At 67.4% G+C, this 18,517-nt stretch overlaps 3 protein-coding genes across 3 annotated transcripts; 1 reads left to right on the top strand and 2 right to left on the bottom strand.

The window, feature by feature from the left end:
* Positions 1 to 443: 443 nt before the first annotated feature.
* On the bottom strand, positions 444 to 3,498 carry SLC35E4 (solute carrier family 35 member E4). Its single transcript, XM_068412696.1, has 2 exons — positions 2,630 to 3,498; positions 444 to 862 (listed from the first exon to the last, which is right to left on the bottom strand). The coding sequence occupies exons 1-2, from the start codon at positions 3,249 to 3,251 to the stop codon at positions 444 to 446; spliced, it is 1,041 nt and encodes a 346-aa protein (XP_068268797.1). The 5' UTR covers positions 3,252 to 3,498.
* Positions 3,499 to 4,567: 1,069 nt separating this feature from the next.
* TCN2 (transcobalamin 2) lies at positions 4,568 to 8,348 on the bottom strand. Its single transcript, XM_068412643.1, has 10 exons — positions 7,980 to 8,348; positions 7,104 to 7,290; positions 6,920 to 7,000; positions 6,661 to 6,803; positions 6,393 to 6,554; positions 6,136 to 6,311; positions 5,363 to 5,537; positions 5,054 to 5,246; positions 4,763 to 4,884; positions 4,568 to 4,686 (listed from the first exon to the last, which is right to left on the bottom strand). The coding sequence occupies exons 1-10, from the start codon at positions 8,032 to 8,034 to the stop codon at positions 4,625 to 4,627; spliced, it is 1,356 nt and encodes a 451-aa protein (XP_068268744.1). The 5' UTR covers positions 8,035 to 8,348; the 3' UTR covers positions 4,568 to 4,624.
* A 1,040-nt stretch (positions 8,349 to 9,388) lies between these two features.
* PES1 (pescadillo ribosomal biogenesis factor 1) lies at positions 9,389 to 17,222 on the top strand. The gene is made up of 15 exons (XM_068412397.1): positions 9,389 to 9,470; positions 9,982 to 10,061; positions 10,577 to 10,730; positions 10,826 to 10,935; positions 12,007 to 12,178; positions 12,438 to 12,527; positions 13,550 to 13,666; positions 13,824 to 13,901; positions 14,531 to 14,620; positions 14,850 to 14,980; positions 15,144 to 15,269; positions 15,421 to 15,605; positions 15,703 to 15,842; positions 16,168 to 16,335; positions 16,612 to 17,222. Exons 1-15 carry the CDS (start codon positions 9,447 to 9,449, stop codon positions 16,696 to 16,698), a joined length of 1,752 nt encoding a protein of 583 aa, XP_068268498.1. The 5' UTR covers positions 9,389 to 9,446; the 3' UTR covers positions 16,699 to 17,222.
* Positions 17,223 to 18,517: the final 1,295 nt, after the last annotated feature.

Here is an 18,517-nt window from a genome sequence, read left to right as displayed (position 1 = left end):
TGCACAGAGGTGTGCACAGCAAGACACACGCATGCGCACAGTGCCGTGCACAGCAGCACACACGTGTGCACAGAGCTGTGCACGCAACACACGGGTGGACAAAGAGCCTGTGCACACCAGCATATCCCTGTGCATGGTACCACGCACACCGGCACACACGTGTGCACATGGAGCCATGCACACTTGCACATCCATGTGCACAGTCCCATGCACACCAGCACACGTGTGCACGGAGAGCTGTGCACACCAGTGCACGTACCCACAGGTCTGTGCACACCAGAGAACAGATGTGCACGCAGAGCTGTGCACACCAGCACATGTGTGTACACACAGAGCCATGCACACCAGCACTCCCATGTGCACAGTCCCGTGCACGCAGCCCTCACACCCGCAGAGCCCCGCTCACCCCCGCCTTCACATCCCCCCCATCCCCGGTGGGGCCCCTACTCCCGCCGGGGGGGTCCCCGCGCCGCCCAGTGTGCCGCGATGAGGTCCGGCTGGTGGTACATGAACATCCCGGCCAGCATCAGCCCGATGCCCAGGTAGCTGAGCCCGCTCAGGTGGCTACCGAAGAGCAGGTGGGAGAGCAGCAGGTTGCCCACCACAGTGACGTTGCCCAGGACGTGGACGGTGAGGGCGGAGGTGAGGGCGAGGACGCAGGAGGTGGTCAGGTTGTAGAGGACGGAGCCGAGGCAGCTGAGCAGGACGCAGGCCCAGAGGGTGCCGTCGTAGCGCAGGACACCTTCCCAGGAGGGCCCCACCTCCAGCGCCACGGCCGCCCCGAAGAGCAGGCAGAAACTGGGCAGGGAGGTCAGGCAGAGCAGGGAGAGGGCGTCCAGGCGGCCCTCCTGCAGCAGCAGGCCTGGCAGGGCGGAGGGGACAGTCAGCGGGACAGCGGGGCTGACCCGTGGGGACACCCAGCACGACACCCAGACCATCCCCGCAGGGACACCCAGCACAACACTGGGACCATCCCCGCAGGGACACCCAGCACCCGCGGGGGCACCCACCAACACAAGACCCCTCTCGGTGCCCAAGCAGCTGAGAAATCCCAAGTGTCACCTGGGAAGGGGGAAACAGGGGTGGCAGCTCCTTCCATGGGGCTGGGGGTGCCCTTGTTGAGGGGGTGCTCCTGTTTGACGGGTGCCCTAGTGTGGTGGTGCCCTGATTCAGGGGTGCCATGGTTCGGGGGTGCCATGGTTCGGGGGTGCCCCAGTTTGGGGGTCAGGGGTGCCACAAGGCGGGGTTGGACAGGGCAGTTTCCCCACCCCGTTTTGGAGCAAACGTGGCTTCCCCCCTCCCATCCTCTTTTTTATTCAGTTGGTTTTTGCAGCCAGCGGCAACTTTTCTGGGCGTGTGGCCTGTCCCCTCTGTGTCCCCATGTCGTGTGTCCCCCCCTCCCCCCGAGTCATCTGGGGACAGCAGGCACAGCGGGGCCAGCTGCCACATGCAGCATGCACAGGCGGGCACGTGCTGTGTCCTGGGGACAGAGCAGCCTCCCCAGGGCCACTCTCTGTATCCCACGTGGTGGTGTCCCTTGGGTGGCCACAGCACCCCAGGTACAGGCACCGGTGGTGTCCCCGGGGACCTTGGGGATGGCACGGGCTGTGGTGTCCAGCGCTCGTCCCCCGCGGTGCCCGCCTGAGTCCCCGGCTCCAGAGGGAACGATCCGTTCCTGGCTAAAACCCAACACGGTGGCTTCTCTCTGCCACCTGCCAAGGCCATCATGCCCGGGTGGCACGGCGGCTGACGGAGGCCCCAGGCACGGGGACGATGCCGCTTGGCACAAGGACTCCCACAGAGCTGGAAGGGGAGCCCCTGGGGATGGGGACAGGACAGCCTGGGTGTCCCTGGGCCAGGCTAAGGCACTGCCACCCGCCATGGCCCCAGGACATGGGACAGTGCCACTGGGAGCCGGCAGTGCCCGCGGGCCACCGCAGGGACACCAACGTGTTTGCACGTCACCCACAAACCTCAGGGCCAGGATCACAGCACAGCTCTGGGGAGGGCAGCTGGGTGGGCAAGGGTGGCACTGCGGTGGCATCAGGGACAGCGTGGGCAGCAGGTGGCACTAGGGTGGCACAGGGGAAAGGGTAGGCAGGAGGTGGCACTGGGGCTCGGGTGACACTAGGGCAGAGGGTGGCACTGGGGTGGCATCAGGGACAGGGTGGGCAGAGGGTGGCACTGGGGCTGGGGTGACACCAGGGACAGGGTGGGCAGGGGGTGGCCCTGGGGTGGCACCAGGGACAGGTTTGACAGAGGGTGGCACTAGGGCTGGGGTGACACTGGGGTGACACCAGAGCCAGGGTGGGCAGCAAGTGACACCGGGGACAGGGAGGCAATGGGTGGCACTGGAATTGGGGTGGCACTGGGGCTAAAGGGGCACTGGAGTGGCACCGGGGCCGGGGGGGCAGCGGGTGGCACTGGGACTGGGATGGCACAGGGGTGGTACTGGGGATGGTGAGGCACCAGGGGCCAGGGTGGCAACGGAGTGGCACCGGGGTCAGGGTGAGCAGGGAGCATCCCCAGCACCAGGGTGGCACCGGGGTGACACCAGCACCCCTGCGCCCCAGGGGCCGTGCCGGGGGAGGGCGGGCGCGCAGGACGGGGACAGGCGGGTGGCACTTACTTTGCTGGATGGACTTGAGGGCGCGAAGGACGGTGGCAGCCAGGAGGAAGCCGCAGCCGGGCTGGTGGAAGCGGAGCCCCCCGGCCACGCTGCAGGCGGCCCCGGCGCACACGGGCCCCATGGCCGCGTACTGGAGCGGGTGGTGCCGCCGGCCCCCCAGCAGCCCCGACAGCAGCAGGGTCACCAGCGGGGTGGTGGCGGCCACCGCCTGCGCCGCGTCCAGCTGCACGGAGCTCAGGCCCACGTTCCCCAGGGCCACGCTGGTGCAGAAGGTGAGGCTGAGCAGGTAGATCCTGGCGCGGGGCCGGGGCACCGGCGGCGGGGGTCCCCGCGCCCAGCCCAGCGGGTACCCCACGGCCACCCCCGACAGCATGTGCAGGGCCGACAGCAGCAGTGGGTAGCGGAACCCGTGCGCGGCGAAAATCCATTTGTTGAGGCCGGCCATGGCAGTGCCGGTGCCCAGCCAGGCCAGGACAGTGAGGGCGAGTGGCAGCGACGGCCCCGGGGGCGGCCGACCCCCCTCCGCCTGCCCCGGGTCCGGTTTCCATGGCCGGAGGGTCCCCTCGGCCGTTGTCATCGCTGTCATCGCCGCTTCATCGCCCCGCCGGGACCGCGGGCACATGGGCACCGGCGCCGCTCCCCCGCGCTGCACCCTCCGTGCCGAGGGGCGCCGGCCCCGGGAGTCGGTGGCAGCGGTGACAGCGGTGGTGGTGACGGTGGTGACGGTGGCAGCGGCGACGGTGGCGGGTCCCCAGCTCCTGCCGGCGGCGGCGTCACCCACCCCAGGGGTGGTGGCCAGGCTCAGCCCCGGGGTGCCGGTGCCATGGGCGAGGGCGGCGGAGCTGGCGGCCGGGAGCGAGCGGGCAGTTTGGCGATGGCGGGGAGCGGAGGGAGGAAGGCTCCTCCCCGCGGGGCCGCGTCACGGCCACCGGCGTGGGGGTCGGGGGGTGTGGGGGGTACGGGGGGCACGTGCCGGGGCGCACACCCAGGGGTGCCGCTCGGGCCTGCCGGGAAGCGGCCGCTGTGCGCCGGCGCGGCTCGGTGGGCCGCAGCCAGGGCCAGGGCGGGGGGACCACGTCAGAGCCCCCGGTGACTCACGCCAGGCCGCGGGGCAGCCGCCATCACTCCCCCCCGCCGGCCCGGGGAGCGGCACCCACCCTGACCCCAGCCCGCAGCGGCACCCCCATCCCCGGGCATCGCCTCCCCCCAGCTCCCTTCACCGCCAGCTGCCCCCGCGTGGGGTTGGGGGGGTGGATTAAATCCCATGGGGGGGGCACGGAGGTTTGGGGGGCACCCAGGGGGTCCCCTTGGGCTGCGCACAGCACTGGGGCCACTGTGGTCCCCGAGCCCTCGGGGTAGGTGGGGGCTCGATGGGGAGGGACGGGGGTTCCCCCCAAGAGGGTTTACGGAGGAGGACGGTCCTGGCTGGCAGCTCGCCGGGGACAAGCACCGCCGGCTTGGACTCCCCAAATCTGGCTGCTTTGGGCACCCCAAAACCGGCTGCTCCCCAAAACCAGCTGCTTTGGGTACCCTGAGACCAGCTGCTCCCCAAAACTGGCTGCTTTGGCACCCTAGAACTGGCTGCTCCCCAAAACCGGCTGCTTTGGGCACCCCAACACGAGCTGTTCCCCAAAACCAGCTGCTTGGGCACCCCAAAACCAGCTGCTCCCCAAAACCAGCTGCTTTGGGTACCCTGAGACCAGCTGCTCCCCGAATCCGGGTGCTTTCGGCACCCCAAAAAACAGCTGCTCCCCAAAACCAGATGCTTTGGGCACCCCAAAACCAGCAGCTGCCCCATCCCTGTGCAGGGCTGGAACTGGGGGAGCTGCTGGTCTGGGTGCGCCCATCCCACCCGACACAGGCCATCGTGTGTCCCCCCCCATCCTCCCCCCGTGCGGGTTTGGGATGCCGGCGCGCAGGGAGGGCAGGAGGCAGGGAGCCGGCAGGTCCTGCGCCCACGGCGGGCGGTTCATTGCCATCGTCCCCCCCACCCCTCTACCACTCGCTCAGGCGCAGGATGATGGTCTCCCCGTCGCGAGGTCGGTAGTCGGCGACACCTGCGGAGAGAGGGTCGGTAGCCCCGGGTGGGAGAGCAGCCGTGGGGGCTGGCTGGGACCCCCACCCATCACTCACCCATGTCCAGGCTGGTGTTGGGGGCCGTGAGGAGCTGCCAGTAGGTGCGGTCCCGCTGCCGGGCCTCCAGCCCCAGCACCCTGAGCAGAAAGGGGCCCTGGGGGGTCTCCTGGGTGTCAAACCTGGCGGGTGGGAGAAGGGGGATGAGGGTCTGGCCCCGGCGCTGCCAGCGGTGGGGCAGGCCAGCTGCCAAGGAGGGTGGGTGAGCCCGTGGCACGGGTTCAGGGCACACGGCCACCTGGGTGTGACACCCCAGGGACCCCAGAGGGTCCCCTCATCCTGGCCACATACGTGAAGTTGTGGGGTCCCTGCGCGGCGGCCGCCCTGAGCACGTCCAGGAGGGAGGCCCCGGCGGGCGCGGGCACCGGCTGGTTGTAGAGCCGGCGCTGGGGACACCGCGGCTCGGGGCACTCCACCACCAGCTGCACCGTCACGTTCCCGGGCACCTCGGGCAGCGGCTCGGGGCTCATGGGCGTCAGTGTGTCTGCGAGAAGGAAGCCACCATGGCACGGATGGAGAACAAGCCACCACCGCGGTGGCACCTGTGCCAACACCATCCCAGTTCCCCCCCCGGTCTCCCCGCGCCACCCCAGCTCCTACCCAGCTCCTCCTGGCAGCGCATGGAGGCGATGTCCAGGTACGAGCGGCCGTGCAGCGCGGGCAGCGCCTGGGCCATGGTCGCGGCGGTGGTGAAGGCGTCGAGGTGCTCCAGCAGCGCAGCCATGGCGCGGCCGTACGCCGGCTGCGTCCGGCACGTGTTGGTGGCGATGAAGACCTGGGAGCGGGAGGGAGGGAGGAAGGTGGTGGGGCGGCAGCCCGAGGTGGGTCGGGTCCCTGGGCCGCAGGCACCGCGCTGCTGCTGCCGCTGAGCATCGCCTGCCGCCCAGCCCCTGCCCCGGTGCCGCTGCCTCTGCCCTGGCACCTGCATCTGTGCCCGCACCCACAGCTGCACCTGCACCCACATCTGCATCTGCTCCTGCACCAACGTGTGCACCTGCACCCACATCTGCACCCAAACCCACATCTGCAACCACGTCTGCACCCACACCCGCACCTGAGTATGCACCCACATCGGCACCCACGTCCTCACCTGCACTTGCACCTGCACCAAACTCACGTCTGCAGCCACATTTTCACCCACACCCACATCTGCACCCCTACCCATGTCTGCACCTGCACCCACACCTGCACCCATGTCTACATCTGTACCAGACCTGCACTCACATCTCCACCCACGTGTGCACCTGCACCCATGCTTGCACCCACACCTGCACCCATGCCTGCGCCTATGTCTGCACCCACACCCATGTCTGCACCTACATCTGCACCCGCACCCATGCCCCACCCTGGAGGCCCCCGCACGGGACACCCACCTGCAGGGCCCACGGGGTGCTGTAGACATTGCCGATGAAGCCGTCCTCGCCCTGCACCTCTGCCATCCTCCTCCTCGCCCCGCGCGTGGCCGCCCGCAGCTCCTCCGCCAGCCCGGCCCCCACCAGCCGCTCCCGCTCCAGGCAGGCAAAGGCCAGCGCCGCCACCGCCTCCGTGTCTGCGGGGACACGGTGTCACCCCCCCTGCCGCGCACCCGCCATGAGGTGCCACCACCCTGCCTGTCCCCGGGGACCCTTACCCACGGCACTGCCACCGGCGTGCCCCATCGTCCCGTGATGCTGGGCCACCAGGAGCCGGCGGATCACCTCCTCCCGCACCCGCTTGTGGTGGACGCACAGCGCCAGCACACCCAGGCTGTACTGGTAGTAACTGGTGAGGGGGTGGCCATGCCGCCGGGAGCCTGGGGACAACGTGTTGTGTCACTGGGCAAGCCGGTGGCCCTGTGGCTGGACGTGCCAGCACACAGGTGGGTGCTGGCCGTGGTCACCCCGTGGGGACACGCTCACCTGCCCAGTCCTCCTCCAGGTAGTACTTCAGCCACGTCACCAGCGAGCGCTGGGGACTGGGCTCCGGTGGGGGACAAGTGGCCCGTAGCCCCAGCAGGTACAGTGCCAGCCTCCCTGTCTCTGGCCACTCCGCCTCAGCGTTCCTGCAAGCCACCACCTCAGCTCACGCTGGCAGCCGGAGCCCCCGCACCGTGCCGGGGGGCTGTCACCCTGCCAGCGGAGGGGACCGTCCCCACGGGACACACACACACACACGTACGCATTGTGCTCGGCGGCCACGGCGTCCCGCTGGGGGTGGCCGTGGGGCGCAGCGTGGGGCTGGCCGGCTGCCTGCAGGCTCCTGCGGGGACTCGATGTCAGCGGGGTGCCAGGGCGGCGTGGGGGACAGGGGACACCCCCCAGAGGCACATGGCGGGGACCTGGTGTCACCCCTGGGGACCCACCGGCCGTAGCGGTGCTGGAAGGTGTCCTGCAGCCGCGCCAGGTACCGCTCCTCCGCGCGCAGATCGTGGTCACCGGCCAGGCGAAGGGCCAGGTAGACGCTGGGGTCGGGGTCCCGCGCCGGGTCCGTCGCCAGCCCCAGCAGCCGGGCGCTCAGCACCCGCACGGCCGGCGCCTCCCCGGGGGCTTCTACCCACCCCGGCCCCGGGGGGAGGGAGCGGAGGGTGAGGGGGGCAGGAGGGGGCCGAGCCCACCCCAAGCACCGGCCCCGCGGCACCCGCGACCCTCGGCACTGGTTGCGTGGGGCCGCGGTGGTGATGGACACCCAGCACCCCGACCCTGCCGTGTGCCCCCCTGCCCTCGCATCCCTCCCTCCGGCCCCAAAACCTCAAATATCCCCCCCCAAAAAAAGGGGAAGAAAGAAAATAAAGATGTGACATGAGGTGGGATCAAGGAGAGCCCAATGCCTGGACACAGCCACCCTCCCACCATGCCCGCGGGGCTGGCAGGGTGCTGGGGTGACACCCCCGTCCCCAGGGACCCCCCGGGACCTGTGGGGGGGTTGGCTCTGGGTTTTGGGCAGGAGAAGGGGGATACAGGACTTAAGGCTTAACCCCAGCGGGCGCTGGGGAGAGCTCAGCCCTGGACAACTCCTCACCGGAGGGGTTCCACGAGGCAAACGTCCTCCCCGTGACCGGGGTACGGGGCTGGAGCAGGGGATGGTGCCCGTCACCCCCAGCCCTGCTCCTCGGGGACCTCTCCACCACCACAGGCAGCCCAGGGACTCCCTCCAAGCACCGTCCCACGCGGGCGAGACCCCCGGCTCTGAGCAGGGTCTCCCCGTGGGACGTGGGGGCTGCGGGCGGTGCCGTACTCACCGCAGGGCCGGGCAGGCAGGACCGCGGCCTGGAGCAGGACGAGGAGCAGCCACATGCCGGAGCGGGGCGGTGGGTGTTGCGGCACAGCACGGCACGGCACAGCTGTCAGAGCGACAGAGCGAGCCAGGACAGGGCCAGGGCCGGGACGGTGTCGTAAGAGGCCGTTTCCGCACACCGGGGCCAAGTCAGCAGAAACAGGAAAGGACTTTGGCTGCGGGGGAAGCAAAGGGAAGCGGGGTCACCCTGCACCGGAGCACCGAGCTCATGGCTGCTCGTCCCTCCCGGTGCCCTGACCTGGCATGAAGCGTGCGAGCCCCGAGGGCTCCGTGCCCTCCGCGCCGCGACCGGGGCAGCCAGACCCGCACTGCCGATGGGCGGGTCGAAGTCACCGGTCAACGTCAGCCCCAAAAATAGAAAGGGGGATGAAAACCCACAAAACCCTGCGCCCTTCATCGCCGCAGCCTTTGAAAATAATAACTCCACTGCTCGCCTGGTACTGGGTTTTTATTGAAAATGAGGATTAATCAGCCCAGCTCGGCTGAACCCCAAGTGCAGGGGTGGGGGTGCTGAACCCCAACAGGCAGATCCCCGCAGCCCAGGGGGGTCCCAGGCTGCTGCTGGGGCTTGGGTCTGCCGGGGTACACCCAAGCTCGGAGAGGGGTGACGGGCCGTGGGGACTCCCTCCTGCCCCCCACAAACCCCTGCACCCGGCAGGGGCTGAGGACGGGGCTCCCGGCCTCACCCCCCCCGCCCCGGGACACGGCGGGGACCCTCAGCGGGGCCGGGGCGCACTCAGGGGTGTCCCAGCGGGGCGCTGCGCAGCGAGGGGTGACCTGGCCGCCCCCGCCCACGGGGTCAGCGGCGCTCCCGAGGGCACGGGGGGCGTGGGGCACCCAGGGACACCCACCGCCACCCAGGGGCGGGTGAAGCACCCAGCGAGGGCACCGCACGTCACCCACCAGCTGCAACCCCACGGGGGCTGCAGGTCCCACCGGGTGCCCCTGCCCCAGGGGCTGCCTCCAGCCTCGGGGCCCATGCGGACACCTCCCCCCCGCCTGGGCCTGGGCCTGGGCCTGGGCCTGGGCCTGGGCGGCCCCGGCCCCAGCCCCGGCGGTCCCCGCACCCCACCACCCCCAGGCCGCCCGGTCCCCCTACATCCCCTAGGCCCTGCCCCGCTACATCCCAGCATGCCCCGCGCCGCCCTGCAAATATCCCAGCGTGCACCGCGCCTCAGGACCCTCCCGCCCCCGCCAGGCCGCTCGGGCTGCCCGTGGCGCGCCTGACCGATCGCGACTCCGATCCGTCCCCGCCGCCTGCCAACCCTACACACCCTACTCACCCTACCCACTCCGCCCGCTCTGTCTCCCTGACGGGCCCGGCTCGGGCGGGCGCGGGCGGCGGGCGCAGGCAGGGCGGGGCAGGCCGGGGGCCTGGGGCGCTCCGGGAGCACGCGGCGGCGGCGCGGCCATGGGGGGGCTGGAGAAGAAGAAGGTACCGCGGGGGGGCCCGGCCGCCCCCCGCACCCCCCTCCCCCTCCCCATCCGCCCCCGTGGCCACGTTCACCCTCCCCGGTGCCCGTTTCCCCCCCCCCCCCCGGTGCCCTCCCGTGTCGCGGTCTCCTCTCCTCCGGTGCTCCCCCCTCGCCCCCGGTGCGGTACCGGCGTTCACCGCCCCCCCCCCCCCCGTACCGGTACCCGCCCGTGCCGTGCCTTCCTCTCTCCGGTACCGGTGCTCACGCCCCCTCCCCGGTGCCGGTGTCCCCTCCCGGTGCCAGCTCCCGTTCGTGTGCCGGTGCCCGCCCGTGCCGTGACCCCCGGTGCCTGATGGCCCTGTTCCCCCACATCTGCTCCTCCCGAGTGACCCCATCCCGCTCCCCCCTCCCCGGTTCCCGTTTCTCCTCCCCGCTCCAGCCCCAGGAGCCCCGGTGGCTCCGGTGCCGCACCCCCCCGCCCCGCTCACGGGGCTCTCCGAGCCCCCCCCCGACACCCCCGTCTCTCCCCAGTACGAGCGCGGATCCGCCACCAACTACATCACCCGCAACAGGGCGCGGAAGAAGCTGCAGCTGAGCCTGCCCGACTTCAGGTGCGACCGGGACCCCCGGGGACCCCCAGAACCCCGCCAGGATCCCGCCGGAGCCCCTGAACCCCCCTGGGACCCTCCCAGACCCCCTGAACCTTCTCCAGCATCCCCCGGGACCCCCCCCCCCGGGACCCCCTGAACCCCTCCCCGGATCCCCCCGGAGCCCCTGAACCTCCTCCACAATCCCCCCGGACCCCCAGAACCCCGCCAGGATCCCCCCGGAGCCCCTGAACCCACCTGGGACCCTCCCAGACCCCCTGAACCTCCTCCAGCATCCCCCGGGACCCCCCCCGGGACCCCCTGAACCCCCCAGGACCCCCTGAACCCCCCCAGGATCCCCACACCCCGCCCGGGGGAGCAGCAGGGGACGGAGCCCTTTCCGCAGGGAGCGCGGTGGGGTGTCCTCCCTGAGCCGGGGTTCCAGACTGCAAAGTTTTGGGGTTCCCCCCGTCCCCGAGGTGCCCCCGGGGTGTTCCGCTGTGGGGTGCAGCGTGTCTCACCCTCGTCGCCATTACCAGGCGCCTCTGCATCCTGAAAGGGATTTACCCCCACGAGCCCAAGCACAAGAAGAAGGTGAACAAAGGCTCCACAGCACCCAGGACCTTCTACCTCCTCAAGGACATCAAATTCCTCCTCCACGAGCCCATCGTCAACAAATTCCGCGAGTATAAGGTCATTGTCCCCCACGAGACCCCCGGGGTGGTGCCCGAGGGGCTGCTCGGGGTTCGTCCCCTCCCACCGAGCCCGGCCTCCCCCTCTCCCCGCAGGTGTTTGTCCGGAAGCTGCGGAAGGCGTACGGGAAGAGCGAGTGGAGCACCGTAGACCGGCTGAAGGACAACAAACCCAGCTACAAGCTCGACCACATCGTGAAGGAGAGGTGAGGCACCGGCCAAGGCCCAGCACAGCCCGGCCTCTTTTGGGAGGAGCTTTTCTCTGCAGCCACCTGGACCTGTGGAGCCTTTGCCGTGTCCGTTCCTCTTTAGGAACCCACCTCCTCTATGTATTCTGGGGGTTTTGGTGGAAACCAACTGGAGGAGAAGGCCGGAGCGTGCTGCGCGCTGGCTGCGGCAAAGCAGGAGTGAACAAGGACTGCCTGGCCATCCAAGATGGCTCCAGGATCTCCCAGGAGATGCTGAGAGCTCTCCTCCTCTCCCTGAGCAGGGTTTTCACAGAATCCCAGACTGGTTGGGGTTGGAAGGGGCCTCTGGAGATCATCCAGCCCAACCCCCTGCCAAAGCAGGGTCACCCAGAGCACGTTGCTCAGGGTCGTGTCCAGGCGGGTTTGAATATCTCCAGAGAAGGAGACTCCCCCCCCCTCCCTGGGCAGCCTGTGCCAGGGCTCTGGCACCCTCACAGTGAAGAAGTTTTTCTTCATACTGAGATGGGAAAATCTCAATATTTTCCATGGAGGGAGAGCTGGGGGAGGGTGAATCACGCCAACGGAGTTGGTGAATTTGGTGACAATGCGAGAGGAGAGGACTTGGGAGGGAGGGAGCCCACCCTGGCAGGTTCTTCGTTGTCCTCTCAGTGGCCTGGGACCTCACTGTGCTGGTGCAGAGAGCAGTGCCGAGAGACAGCCGCTGCCCTGACACGCTCTGTGCTGGGAGGGGACATGGGCTGGGTCTTGGGGGGTCCAGGCTGGGATTCCCCAACATTTGGTGCCTGTGGGTACCCTAGAACCTCTTTACACCCACCCTGTTGCTGTCCCCTCATTAAGGAGGTTCCTGGCTCCCCGAGGACCTGCTTGGAGGTCCCTGTGTGACCGTGGGCTCCTGTGTGCCCAGGAAGGCCACCCTGTCCCTGTGGGTCACCAGCTTTGGTGGGACGTGCAGGAGCTGAGTGCTCCACGTTCCTTCCTCACGCCAGGGCTCCACCAGCTCCAGCAGCTTTCGGCGGACGCTGGGGCTGGGTGTGATTTTTTCCCCCTTCTCCTCCTGCCCGGGCGCAGGTACCCAACCTTCGTGGACGCGCTGCGGGACCTGGACGATGCCCTTTCCATGTGCTTCCTCTTCTCGACCTTCCCGCGGACGGGCAAGTGCCACGTTCAGACCATCCAGCTCTGCCGGCGTCTGACTGTCGAGTTCCTCAACTACGTCATCGCCTCCCGCTCCCTGCGCAAGGTGGGTGCAGTGGGGAGGGACGGGGCCCGGACCTTCCCTGCCCCGGTGGGGGTGACCTGGAGGTGGGGGTGGTGGACTTGTGCCCCAGGAGGGCGCAGGGCCGGCCATGCTGGCAGCTTCGCGTGGGGAGCAGGTCCCGCCAGGCCGTCTGTGACACTCCCCTGACGAACCTCCTGACAAGAGGAGGGTTAATGAGGACGGGGACAAGGGAGGGCCCATGGCCTTCCTCCCCCTGAGCCCTCGTGCTGTTCCCTGCCAGGTCTTCCTCTCCATCAAGGGCATCTACTACCAGGCCGAGGTGCTGGGGCAGCCCGTCACCTGGATCACCCCTTACACCTTCGCCCACGACGTGAGTAGCTGGGAGGAGCGTGGCAGGGTCCGTGCGGGACCCGCGCTGCCTCGCCGCTCCCTTCCCGCAGCCGGGGAAGGGGTGAGGGGCCGTCCCGTGGCTCCCGTGCTGAGGAGGCGGACGGGGCCGTGCCCAGCCTGCGGTGGAGACCCGGGGGCCCAGCTGGGGAGGCATGTGGGGACACAGCCCTCTCCTACCCCACCGGGATGGCCGTACCCATGTCCCCTGTGCCTGCCTGTACCAGTCTCCCCCGTTCCTTATTTATTCTTGTCAATTATTAAAACGTGTTTTAATCAGCCATTAAAGATTAGCTGGCAGGAATGAGGCTGGTGGCACCGAGGGAAGAGCCAGTCAGACCCCACACCCTCTGCCAGGGTGGTTCTGCCACGTCCCCGCGCGGCGCAGGCAGGCGGCAGGGCGAGGGGAGGCCCGTGGGTGCCCCCGACAGCCGCAGGGCTGCGCCGCACCTTGCCAAGGTCTGTGGCACGCAGGAGTTCACCGTCACAGCGGTGCCCTCTCGTTTTGCTCACGGGCTTTCCAGGGCTTGGCACAGTTGGATTGAGCCTTTCCAGCTCTTTGGGGGCTTTGGTCCGGCCCGCGCTGGGGGTCACCTCCCCAGCTCACCCCCACAGCATCTCCTTGGGCCACCCACGTCCTTCCCAGTCAGCATTGCTTGTCTCTCCCTTGAGTTCTGTCTGTTGGAGGACTGGGGGGATCCGGGTTTCGGCTCCTTGCACTGCTCTTGTGCTTTGCACATCTCACCTGGAGGAGCAGAGTCCCTGGGCCAAGCCACCAAGGTCCCCATCTGTGGTGGGATGAGGTGCTCCATCTGTCCAAGCAGGTCTCTTCCTGGCAGGGTGACAATGGGGCCCTGGTTAGCAGAGCTCTGCCTGCCCAGGGTCTGGTGGTGGCCATGGATCTCCAGATCTCGCTGCAAAGGGGGCAGGATCCTCCTCCCTGTCCCTGCAGAGGGACGTCTGGTCCTTTTGCCTTGTGTCCTCACCCTTCCTGTGTGCCTGCAGCACCCCACGGACGTGGATTACCGTGTGATGGCCACCTTCACCGAGTTTTACACCACCCTCCTGGGCTTCGTCAACTTTCGTCTCTACCAATCCCTCAACCTGCTCTACCCTCCCAAGGTGAGGCCATTGCCCGCCCTGGGGATGCGCCGCACTGGCCCGAGCCTGGTGGGACCCACCCTGTGTGGGTGTGGGAAGCGAGCCTGTGTTGGAGGGTCGGGGTGGCGGAGGGGGGGAGGTTTGGGAGCTGCCTCCTCACTTCCGTGTTTCACCGCAGATCGATGGCCAGACTGACGTTGAGCTGAAGCCCGCAGAGGGCAAGGAGTACGCCATGGATTCGGAGAGCTACCTGGAGGTGAGGGACGCTGCCGTCACCCTGGCCCATGGGAGGACCCTGTCCTGACCACACACCCACTCCTGGCATGGGGCGCTTGGTGTGCGGGGGGCCGAGGAGCAGAGCCTGATCCCCACGTGGCAGAGAGGACTGGTCCCAAACTCCTTGTCCCCTCACGCTGGCCAGGGGAGGAGCTGTGCTCAGCCTCGGGGGCCACTGGCCTCCCCGACGCATGGTGAGGGACGCTCCAGAGCCCCAGTGCTGGGGACTGCGGGGGGGGCTGGATGTCTGTCTTGTCCTTAGGGCTTTTCACCTCTTGCTCTGAGAAATCACCTTCTCCTTCCCCTGCAAGGCTGCCCCTTTGCCCATCCTCAAAGCGCCGGCTGGGCATGACATGTTCAGTCTCTGCAGCAGGGGAGGTTTAGATTGGAGATCAGGGACAATTTCTTCCCCAAAAGGGCTCTCAAGCACTGGCACAGGCTGCCCAGGGCAGTGGTGGAGTCCCCATCCCTGGGGGGATTTAAAAGCCGTGTAGATGTGGTGCTGAGGGCCATGGGTTGGTGGCCTTGGCAGTGCTGGGTTAATGGTTGGACTTTATGATCTTAAAGGTCCTTCCCAACCACAACGATTCTGTGATTCTTCCCCTGCAGAAGCTGTCGGCTCTGAGCGCCAGCCTGGCCCGTGTGGTGGCACCGACCCACGAGGACGAGGCAGAGATGGACGAGTTCCCGGTGGAGGGGGTAAGAGCCTGTTTGGGGGAGGGCTCAGTGCTGGCTTTGAGTGACCCTGTCTGTGGTACGTCTTGTGGCCAGGCAGAGGCTGGTGGGGCCTGGGGTGGTGCTGGGAGGGACTGGTGTGCTGGGAGGGACTGGCAGGAGGATGGGGACAGTGTCCGAGAGCCCTCCTCTCAGCGAGGGGCTCGGCAGGGGCTGTTCGTGGGGAGGAGGCCGAATGTTTTGCTCTGAGCAGGAGACGGCGGAGCAGATGGACGCGAGGAAGAAGGAGGAGGAGGCCCTGGAGAAGCACAAAAAGCTGTTTGAAGGGCTGCGCTTCTTCCTCAACAGAGAGGTGCCTCGAGAGCCGCTGGCCTTCATCGTCCGGTATGTGGTGGGCAGGCTGTCCCCCGCAGCCCTGCTGCACCGCGCTTGCCTCCCCCAGCCCCTCTGTCAGGACTTTGAGGCCGATCTGCCTGTTGCCCTGCGGGCAAGGGGACCCCGAGGGTCCCTCCTGCCTGCCTGAGCCCTCGGTGGCTTTTGCTGGCAGGTGCTTTGGTGGCCAGGTCTCCTGGGACAAGTCCCTGTGCATCGGTGCCACCTACGACGTGAGCGACCCCTCCATCACCCACCAGATTGTTGACCGGCCCCGGGTGGAGCAGCAGGTTGTTGGCAGGTGGGTGAATCAAGTGGCCTGTCCCCAGAATGGCCACATGGGTGTCCCTGGCTGTCCCAGAGCTGTCCCACACTCTGTCTGCTCCCTTGCAGCCCCATAGGCTCCAGGGAGGAGAGGAGATAGTCTGAGCCCGCGTCCCTCTGCCCCACAGGTACTACCTGCAGCCTCAGTGGGTCTTCGACTCGGTCAACGCCAAGATGTGCCTCCCCGTATCCGACTATTTCCCTGGCGTCCTGCTGCCCCCGCACCTCTCACCCTTCGTGACGGAGCAGGAAGGAGACTACGTCCCTCCGGAGAAGCTGAAGCTGTTGGCCTTGCAGAGGGGCGAGAACCCAGGTGATGGGAGGCTCTGAGGCTGGAGGAGTTGAGGAGGGCTGGACGTGCTGCGGGGCCGGCGAGTGCTCTGCTGTTGGTAACGCTGGTCTCTCTGTAGAGGAAGAGAGTGAGGAGGAGGATGAAGAAGAGGAGGAAGAGGAGGATGACAATGACAAAGAGGAGGAGGAAGATGAGTCTGAAAAGGAAGAGGAGATGAAATTGAAGAAGATGGAAGAGCAGAAGACTCAGAGCAAGAAGGTACGGTGCCCGGCCGCAGGGCGGGAGCCCCAGGAGGAGGCAGCTCTGGTGAGCTCCGTCCCTGCCGGGGCTCTGCTCGCCGCGGGGCGTCCCGGCCGAGTCCCTGTTCTGGGACCACGGGGCCTGTGGCAGCCCCTACACTTCTGGGTCCTGCACCCATGTTCGTGAGCTGCAGCTCCCATTCCCGCTGCGGACCTGCCGCCCGCTCCGCAGGGCGCTGCGGCTCTTCCGTGGCCCCCAGTGAACGGTGTGGAAACGGCTGTCCCTGGCCAAGGGCGCTGAGCTCCCGGCGTTGCGGGGTCCTGAGCCCTCCGGTTCCCCGCAGGCGCTTCCCGTGAAGGTGACCGCCGGCAAGCTGCGGCTGGAGGACAAGCAGCGCCTGGAGCAGGAGCAGCAAAGCGAGGAGAAGCGCCTGGCCATCATGATGATGAAGAAAAGGGAGAAATACCTCTACAAGAAGATCATGTTTGGCAAGAAGCGCAAAGTCCGAGAGGTAGGAGCGCGGGGCTGCCCCGCGCCGAGGACCCTCGCCTGGATCTGGGCGCTGGCTCCTCCCAGATCCGCGTGCAGCTAAAGCCGAGCCTGTCCCGGGCTCCTCGTGCGCTCTCGGGGCCGTGGGTGCGGCCCGTCTCTGCACCCCACGCCCCGCCCGGCTGCCGGCAGCAGATGGGTCCATCTCCCCTGATGTGCAGCTGGAGGGGTTGGTGGGAGCGAGGGTGGAGCAGCCCTTGGTGGCTGCAGACGGGGCTGACTGGGGGTTTCTCCACAGGCGAACAAACTGGCTGCCAAGAGGAAAGCCCACGACGCTGCCGTCAAAGAGGAGAAAAAGAAAAGCAAGAAGGCGCGGCGAGCGTGAGGGGGCCGGGGGCTCCCCGTGGGGGCTGGCTGGACACCGTCACACTGGGGTGAAAAACCCTCAGCTTTGCTCTTGGGACAGAAATGCAACATTAAACCGTTTCCCGTCCGTAAATGCACCTCCCGGGGCTCCCCCCGCCGGTGCCGCTGCCTGTCCTGGGCCGGGCTGCAGGATCGGTGTGACGAGGACTGTCCTCTTCATGCTGCATCTCGACCCACTCGGGTGGTGAGTTGGGGACAGGCCAGGGAGAGCTCGGGGGGCTCGCAGGTCCCTCTGGGCTTGTTCCTTTTGGATTTGCACTGCCCTGGGCGGAGGAGCAGGAGCTCCCAGGGGCTGCCTGGCTTGGCAGGGGCATCGTGGCGTGTTTCGGAGGCTCGGCACAAAGAGCGGAGCTTTGCCCCAGCCGTGGTGGAGAGGAGGCCGTGGCAGAGGGAGCCCAGCCCGCCGTGCCCTCCAGCACCCGCGGGGCAGGCCCTACTTCTCTTGTGTTTTTATTTTGAATTAAAGGAGGTGATGCTTCCCCAGAGGTGTGTGGTGCCTGTTCCCTTCCGCCCGCGCCGCGCTCGGTGCTCTGCCCGGTGCTGGGCGCGGCGGAGGAGGCACAGGCGGGTTCACCCGAGACACGTGTGGGGCTAGAGATGGCTCCTCATCCCGCGCTGGGTGTGTAGGTATGGCTGTTGGGAGGTGGAGCAGCAGGGACAGAGCCCGGTCCCTGCTCCAGGTGCCACGACCTGTGGACACCGTGGCTGTTACCTCACTCCTCATCACCCTCTGGTAGTCCTTGTGGCCAGCGGCAGGTTTGGGTGGGGTCTGCTCCATCCCGGCTGGGTGCCAAGAGCCAACTCCGAGTCCCTTTTGTTCACTCAAGGGAAATGCAAAGTCCTGCCCCTGGGGAGGAGCAGCCCCAGGCACCAGGACATGCTGGGGACCACCAGGCTGGGGACCAGCAGGCCACTTGGAGTCCTGGTGGGTACCATGTTGACCACGAGCCACCAGCTTAATGGTGCTGTATGAGGAATGTTGGAGGAGGTTGAGGAAGGTGGGATCCTGCCCCTCGGCACTGGGGAGACCACTCATGGAGTGCTGTGGCCAGAAATGGGCTCCTCACTGCAGGAGAGACATGGACATACTGGACCGAGTCCAGCGAAGGGCCACCAAGATGATGCAGGGACTGGAGCATCTCTCCGAGGAGGAAAGGCTGTGAGAGCTGGGAGTGGAGAAGACAAGGTTTGGGGAGAGCTTATCAATGGGTGTAAATACCTGAGAGGAGGGTGTGAAGATGGAGTGAGGCTCTTCTCAGTGGTGCCCAGCACCAGGACACGAGGTGACAGGCACAAACTGAAACCCAGGAGGTTCTTCAGAACATCAAGAAACATTTCTTCACCATGAAGGTGACCAAGCGCTGTCACAAGGTTGCCTAGGGAGACGGTTAGTTCTCCATGGAGATACCATGACCAGGGAGGTTGGCCCAAGCGACCTTCAGAGGTGCCTCCAAGCCCACTGGGACACTGCGGTGAGTGCCTGCAAAGGCATGAGGTGAAGGTTTTTGGGGCTCGCTGTCTCTCTCCCACCTTCCTCCAGCAAGAGAGCAGGGGGTGATTTTTTTGGGTGCAGGAGAGGTTATTTTGGGGCTCTTGGCAATAAAAGGCCCCGTGAGAGGGCATGGCCTTCACTACAACTGATGGCAAGGGGGTCCCTGTAAAGCCCCATGAGATAGCACAGCCTTCACCATGGCTAGGGACAAGGTGTCCCCACAGAAAGTCCCATGAGATGACAGCCTTCACCCCAGCTGAGGACAAGGGGTCCAAGCAATGCATGG

Source organism: Nyctibius grandis, chromosome 14 (genome assembly GCF_013368605.1).
Source record: "Nyctibius grandis isolate bNycGra1 chromosome 14, bNycGra1.pri, whole genome shotgun sequence".
Lineage (NCBI taxonomy): Eukaryota > Metazoa > Chordata > Aves > Nyctibiiformes > Nyctibiidae > Nyctibius > Nyctibius grandis.
This window is presented reverse-complemented; position numbering and strand designations above follow the sequence as displayed.